A 6,965-nucleotide genomic window follows, 5' to 3' on the forward strand; every position below is an offset into this window, starting at 1 on the left:
TTGCAGCGATGGCAGATTAATTTGTCGCTCTTGATTCTGCACGTGTCGGCTTGATGTTGTGGGTTGCCACAGATTCGACAACGTGCTGAGAGCTCGGCTGGTTCTGGTTGTTGACAATCTTTAGCAGAATGTCCACGTTTGAGACATCGATAACATTTCATACCAGAAAGATCACGTCCCATATTGACGTGATGCTCACGGGTCTCGTTGTCATCTGTGGAGTAACCAGCCTCGACCGAGTTGACAGACTCACGTCTAGAGTAAGAGGTTTGTCGTTGCCAAGGTCGGCGATTACGATAACCACTGTCTTCACTTCGTCTACCATAGCTACCTCTAGAGTCGTCTCTGGCCTTCTTGTCGAAAGACCGGGAGCTCTCAGTAGTCTCGTTGATGTTGGCCATACGTCTATGCTGACGTAATACGACTTCTTTGAACTCCATATAGTCGACTTCCCTGTCGTCGAGGTAATCGTTGACACGAAGTCGTAGTTCAGAGCCTTTGAGACCATTGTAGAGCTTCCACTTCATCTTATACTCCAAGACCGGGGAACCGAGATGGTAGAGTTCAGAACTAAGGTCTTCTAGACGTTCGATGAAGACGTAGACAGAGTCAGTGCCCTGAACGCAGTTGTTGAACTGACGTTCAGTCTTGTGAAGATGCTCGTCAGTGTCAAACGTCTTGCGGAGCTGCTTGAGGATCTTCTTGAGTTGTCGTTCATAGTCTTGATAACAACGTGAAGGAGGAGTTAGTCCGGTAGTTACCTCCTTCCACACCCTAGAGGACGTGTACTTCTTGAGCCATAGATACCTCACCACGTCAGGATGTCCTTCCGTCTCGTGGTACATGACCGTTATCCATGTAGTACCAGATCGGCTGTCTTTGGCACCCTCAAAGTTCTTATCAGGTCGAAGTGACCTGATAACGTTCTGCATGGTGTCAAAGTCCTTGACGGTTATAGGTCGTTCACAATGACGACGTTTGCAGCCATAGCACCAATTAGAAGTAGGATGACCTCTATGTGGAGGAACATAGTAGACCCCGGACGTCAAGCCTTGTAGACCATGTTGGTGAAGATTAGAGGCTTCACCTTGACGACGTGATGATGTTGATGACCCACTTGATGAAGATCTTGATAGTCTAGACTTCTTGTGGCGATATCTGCGAGGGCGTCCACGTCGTAAATCAGAACCGTCCCGTTGGTGTCTTGCAGGTCGTTGACGTCGTAGTCTTCTTCCACTATCGCTAGATTGCGAAGAGTCACCAGAGTCGTTAGTAGTACAGGACTGTCGTTGTTGTTGACTACCTATAGCAGGGTTGGGATTGTTCGAGACAGCCTCGTTGGAGAACACTTCACGTGGAGGAAGTCCACGATCCGGTTGTTGACCATATGAGGGCTGAGTACGACGACTCAGACTTGGGATATATATGGGGTTGTTGGTATCGTTCATAGTACCAGGATATACTTGTTGTGGGGGTTCACGTAGGTTAGCACGGTCTGGATGCAGACGTGGTCCTAGTAGGGGCCATCCACCGCTAACAGTTCCAGGTTGAACTGGAGGGGGTACACTGACGACAACAGGTGGTGGAATACCACGTACATCCTCACGTGGAGGTGTAGTCTGTACTCCAGTGTCAAGAATGACGTCATCGCCGTCGTCTTGAATAACGGGGTTGGCAGTCGAAGAGGACATGGGTTGCTTTGCAAGTTATCAGATATAACCGCTGTAGATACCAGTAGCCAACCATTGAACCACCCACCGTTGAATAATTGACGACACAACGTCAAATATATATGATAAGTGAATAGATAATAGATAATAGATAGACTGTCAAAGACAGTTACGATAGCTACCTAGGATACCCAAGCTGACGTCTACTCTACCAGAAGTTCAGTTGAGTATCCACCAAGCACCCTGTCGTGTTGGACGATTAGTCGGTAGCAACAGATTTCGTCCTTGTAAGTAGTGCCAGTTGGGTCGATTCCCACCAAATGGATGGTTCATCAGTAGAGTAATGAACCACGTATGTAGTAGGAGAAGCGGGTAGTAGCCAAGATGATATCGACCAACCCATCTCGGAACATAATCGTCTAAGTACGAGACGTACCACTCGACTTCGCCAGAGTAGAGTGATCGTACAATAATGTACCGTTGAGCTCGTACATAATGATAATATCAGTCTTGTAAGAGTAACGTCAACTGCCTGACTAACGTACCTTCCAAGTCGATATCACCGTCGTGGACATCTTCTGCAGATGGACATGACAACTGCCACACCCAGATATCCACCCTACGTATGTCAACTGCCTGACTAACACACGTAGATAGTTGGTGGCGTGTGGGTTCAACGGAATAGTAGGAAACCTCAGGTTGTCGTCATCAGATGATAGTACTAGACATAGAGATTCCGTTGTCCACAACCACCGAGCCATAACGTATAGGAGACCGTCTTCTTCTCCGGAGAAATCATCAACACGTTATGGTGACCGGGACGAAAGGACTGGATCCACCTTGTTGGAAGCCAAATCGGTCCCTGTGACCGTCGTCGACAGCAACTGCCTGACTACTGTCGAACGTCCTTATCGTCATGCTCGTTGAGAATGAAGTTTCACCATGTTGAAACTACGTAGTCCCAGTGACCACGGCTGAGGCTGAGGCGAACGGCCATAACCTGAGCCATTCTCCTCTCGTGATCTTCACAAAGCCGTTCTAGTTGTAGTACTGATAACGTAGTTAAACGTTGTAGTACTTGGGGATGACGTAACCCACTAGCATAGAACGGACGTTAGTGAAGTGACCAACCTTTTTCAACAACGTAATGATAACAGGCAAGGCTTCACCTTGTTGAAACCACACAGTCCCTGTAACCGTGACCGGTAGGCAACTGCCTGACTACCCACCAAGTTACCGTGTTATCATGACGTTGCCGTCTATAATGCCGTGTTGACATTGAAACCAGAAACCACCTTGTTGGAGTCTGCGTAGTTTACTGTAACCACGACCGAGGTGGCAACCGCCCTGTCGGTGCCATCCCAGTAGTCTCGGTGTCAGCACGTCGTGATCTTCATCGTAGGATCCATACCCAAACGTGATAATACACAATAACGGCATCCGATAGCTCACTTGTTGTACCGAATAAACGTGAGTTGTGCATACCATGTAGGGCTATAGTTGGTGACCAGTGCTCGTCACCTATGTATACATGTCGGGAGGGGTTCTAGTGTCGTGGGATTGGTAGATCCTTATTCACCGTGCGGCCATAGGGTGAGGGGACTCTAGCTGCAAGCAACTAGAGCTGCCTCGGTAGTTGTCGTAGTGAACGTAGTCCAGACCGCAATATTGATCAAACATCCTTCGCCGTCAGCAACTCTACCGCCACGTGATATACGTCCACGTCGCTACCAGATATGCTGTAAGTTGTAGTAGTCATCGGAAGAGGGCCAATCTTCTTAGACTTGTAGCCAGCACGTAGTAGCTCGGAAGTAGGTTGGCGACGACGTTAGAGGATCATAGACGTCATAAGGAGAACCAATCCCGGTAGAATGCGCGATCGCCAGGGGTGCCAGGAGATGACGGAGTAGAGTAGAAGAGTAGTAGAGAGCTGGATCAAAGCTGTCAAAGCGTGGGACCAGACGTAGGGACTTCTACTCGATCCGAAGGTACCCCTGCTAAACCGCGGGTTGGCTCAGCCGGAATCCTCACCACGTAGAGTTCTCACTAACGTAGGAACCCAACATCACAATTAGATCTAATGGATTTGCTACTCAATCGCACTAGTGAGACCACTACATATAGACCAAGTGCTAGTCAAGCGAGATTACAACGTAAGAGCAACTGCTCCCAGTCGTAAACGACGCACGTTCACAGTCAAAGAGAGAACACGTAGCCACAGTAAGCTACGGTTGTCTAGTATCAATCTAGAACTCTAACTCTCAGATAGAACAGAGGTGTACAATCAATCTCATCATCTTCAACGTGAGTGAAACGTCCAGCCGTTTCAACACCAAGATACGTTGCGAAGATACGCCATCATCTTGAGCACTTAAGTCGTCTTGGTGTTCCTTTGCGCTTGCCTCGCGGCTCCGCGCAGCGTTTTAAGTTTATTATGGCCGTTATATTAGACAAGCTGAAGGCCATTCCAGACTACCTATTCGGACCCGACGATCCGATTGATGATACCGTCAACGATAACAAAGTGGACACCTCGTTGACGGTTGACAAAGAGGAAGAACACGAGAACGTCGAAAAGAGGCGGGAGCGTGGTACTACTCGGGATTCAGTTCTTTGCAGTCCAGCACTCGCATTCTACCACCCACATCGTTTATGTTTCAGCTGCCACTCAGTGCTCTGACCGTGCCCAGGACTCCTCTGTTGACTCCACGTCTCGGTCACCTAGCGTCGTCAGCGCAGACTGGAACCTTGTTGACCTTAGTGGTGAGAGCCTCTTCAAGCTCATAGTAGACCGACACCCTCTAGCGGTAAGGCAACTCGTCGATCACCATCGTCGATGTAACTGTTCTTCTTTTTCCCAGTTGATGAACCAGTCGCTGAATGACGTGGATTCGAAAGGGGTGACGAAAGCGGTCCCATCCAGTGGGCCATGGTCCTTGCTACCCAGTGCTGATGAATTGAATATGCTAAGCCAGTGGGAGAAGGTGGTGGCAGGCCGACCCTTGGAAGAAGTAGTACTGCCCTGTCAGTGTGGGTAAATATGCACATCGTGGACCACATATGTTGGTGACAATATGGAAATTCTGAGGAAATTTTGCAAATTTTTTGTGGGTTTCTGTACGTTTCTACCCTAGTTTGTATATAAACTCCTATAGTTAGTGAGGAATCTCCCGAGCCCAGGTGAGGAAACCAATCATATATTCCAACACTGTGTCCTGTAGCGTGTCGGCCACACATTTTGAGTCTATGCTGCCTTGCCGCCCTGGACCTAGCTATTCCAACAAAAGTAGGTACATCGATCAGAGCTTCGACCTCTGGTACATTCTTATGGGGTTCCTGTTGAGTACAGGCCTACGTTGTGGAGGATTTGGGCTCACGCAAGGCTTCATCGTAGGGAAGTGATGCGCACTCTTTGTGACGACCGTCTTGTCAGATTCGGTCTGCAAACTGACTTATCCGAAGGCTCTGGCAATGCTCGACAATGAGGCCTCACTGGACTCTAAGATTAAGCATCAGATTGAGATGGACCTGCCCAGGACGGCAGGTGGAATCCCACCTGATCGGATCGATAGAATGCGAGACGTGCTGATGGCATATGCATTGAGGAAGTAACAACAGCGGTGATGAGCTTGGAGAGGTTGTTGTTAGTCCTTCGGTGGGCTACTGCCAAGGAATGAACTTCATCGTTAATGCTCTGCTATCTATTGCGCTACCGGGCTTAGACGACGAGACGGTATATCTAGTGCTGGCAGCATTCGTTGAGGGTATCAATAAGGACTACTATGATAAGAAGAACCTCAGAGGGTATGTACTCGATAACAGTGTCGTGACTGTACCGAAGTGAGTTCAGGTTCTTGAGAGATATCACCAGACTGGATGAACTGCTGGGAGAGCATTTCCCTGATGTGAAGCAGCTTCTGGATAGGCTCGAGATTTCCAGACTTTGGGTGAGGTGTGGTATCGCATGTATTAGACCCCGACTGTTGTTGTTGTTGATCAAGTTGTGTGCGGAGCCTATGCTGTGCTTATGGTCGAAGTCGTTGTCGATGCCTCCGGCTAGACTGTGGGATATCTTCCTTCTTGATGGTAGTAGATCGATAGGAAGTGAGAGAGGTGTGGTATGGCTGGTAGTAGGTAATGATGCAGTACTAGCAGCAATGCTAGCATCGATATCTCTTGCGTACCCCAAGATGGAGGGCTGCCTCATACAGGAGAAGCCTCCTATAGGGCAGCAAAATAGTAAGGTGGACACACCGGAGAGAGAGAAGGTAGGGAGCCTACGTACTGGGCTTGCTTGTGGAGACGCTGGCTTAGGTCAAGGCATTGCCTATGGAGGTTCATCAGGAGATGGTGGTGACAACTTTCAAGAGCACTTTGCGTGATATGGATGTGGAGGATTTGGCAAGAGAGACAGTGAAGTGGATACAGGCTTGTCGAGAATCTCGACACAAGGCCAGAGAGGCTCAGCACAAGGCCGCAGCAGAGAAGAAGTGGTGACATGGGTGCTTGTCTGGAGGGTATCTTTGCGTATCTTAGGTTGATCATGGCTGGATACGGATTTGGTCCGGTCGGTTTCGCCTGGCAAAGTGCCGAAGTGTGACGGACGTACGTCTAACTGCTGTTGACTGTAATCTGTTATAATCATTTTATAAGGGAGCTTTCTATGAAGAGGGCGTTGGGGCAATCAAGATGATGTTGATGGTTACTATTCATTACGACCATTTGTGAGTTGTCGATTCACTCCATCTTGACTGTTCTGAAAATGATACTACTGCCTAGCGGAGCGAAGCAATGCCAGCTGGTTTTAGCTGTCTTTGGAATTACTATTATCTCTCCTTCTTCTGCTCTGCAGTTGAGTAATATGTTGTATCATCGTTGACTATTGTGTTATTATGAGCTCATTCTGTACATTCATTGCTTGCCCTCTGAGGACGTCATTCTAGGTAGTAGTAATATTATCGTCGTTTCCCAAGGCGTGCGGCGTTCAGTGTGGGAAAATATGCTCATGGTTGACCACATATGTTGGTGACAATATGGAAATTCTGAGGAAATTTTCCGACATTTTTGCGGGTTCCTGTACATTTCTACCCTAGTTTGTATATGGACTCCTATAGTTAGTGAGGAAACTCCTAGGGTCAACTGAGGAAAGCGATCATATATTACAACACTGGTTGCGTTAGTCTGAATAGAGTAATGGTTGGTTACTTCACTTACAGGGGTAAGATGAGCTCCCTATGAATTCGGAGTATGTTGGCTTCCTCTGATCAGTTTAGAGTGTCCTCACTGATTATAGGA

At 48.1% G+C, this 6,965-nt stretch overlaps 2 protein-coding genes across 2 annotated transcripts in view; one reads left to right on the top strand and one right to left on the bottom strand.

Moving 5' to 3' along the window:
• Positions 1 to 932, bottom strand: part of Pmar_PMAR006986 (hypothetical protein) — a gene marked incomplete at both ends in the record, with an annotated part of 4,190 nt that extends 3,258 nt beyond the window's left edge. The window contains one exon of the mRNA XM_002783412.1: positions 164 to 932. Coding sequence (XP_002783458.1) covers positions 164 to 932 — 769 coding nt within the window. The remainder of the gene's footprint in view (positions 1 to 163) is intronic.
• Positions 933 to 4,104: 3,172 nt separating this feature from the next.
• Positions 4,105 to 6,965, top strand: part of Pmar_PMAR006987 (conserved hypothetical protein) — a gene marked incomplete at both ends in the record, with an annotated part of 6,830 nt that continues 3,969 nt past the window's right edge. The window contains 11 exons of the mRNA XM_002783413.1: positions 4,105 to 4,261; positions 4,332 to 4,477; positions 4,532 to 4,681; positions 4,826 to 4,850; positions 5,104 to 5,214; positions 5,393 to 5,474; positions 5,521 to 5,617; positions 5,672 to 5,756; positions 5,805 to 5,938; positions 5,985 to 6,163; positions 6,207 to 6,264. Of these exons, the coding sequence (XP_002783459.1) occupies positions 4,105 to 4,261; positions 4,332 to 4,477; positions 4,532 to 4,681; positions 4,826 to 4,850; positions 5,104 to 5,214; positions 5,393 to 5,474; positions 5,521 to 5,617; positions 5,672 to 5,756; positions 5,805 to 5,938; positions 5,985 to 6,163; positions 6,207 to 6,264 (1,224 nt within the window). The remainder of the gene's footprint in view (positions 4,262 to 4,331; positions 4,478 to 4,531; positions 4,682 to 4,825; positions 4,851 to 5,103; positions 5,215 to 5,392; positions 5,475 to 5,520; positions 5,618 to 5,671; positions 5,757 to 5,804; positions 5,939 to 5,984; positions 6,164 to 6,206; positions 6,265 to 6,965) is intronic.

The sequence above is a fragment of the Perkinsus marinus genome (genome assembly GCF_000006405.1).
Source record: "Perkinsus marinus ATCC 50983 genomic scaffold scf_1104296937060, whole genome shotgun sequence".
NCBI classification, from domain to species: Eukaryota; Perkinsozoa; order Perkinsida; family Perkinsidae; genus Perkinsus; species Perkinsus marinus.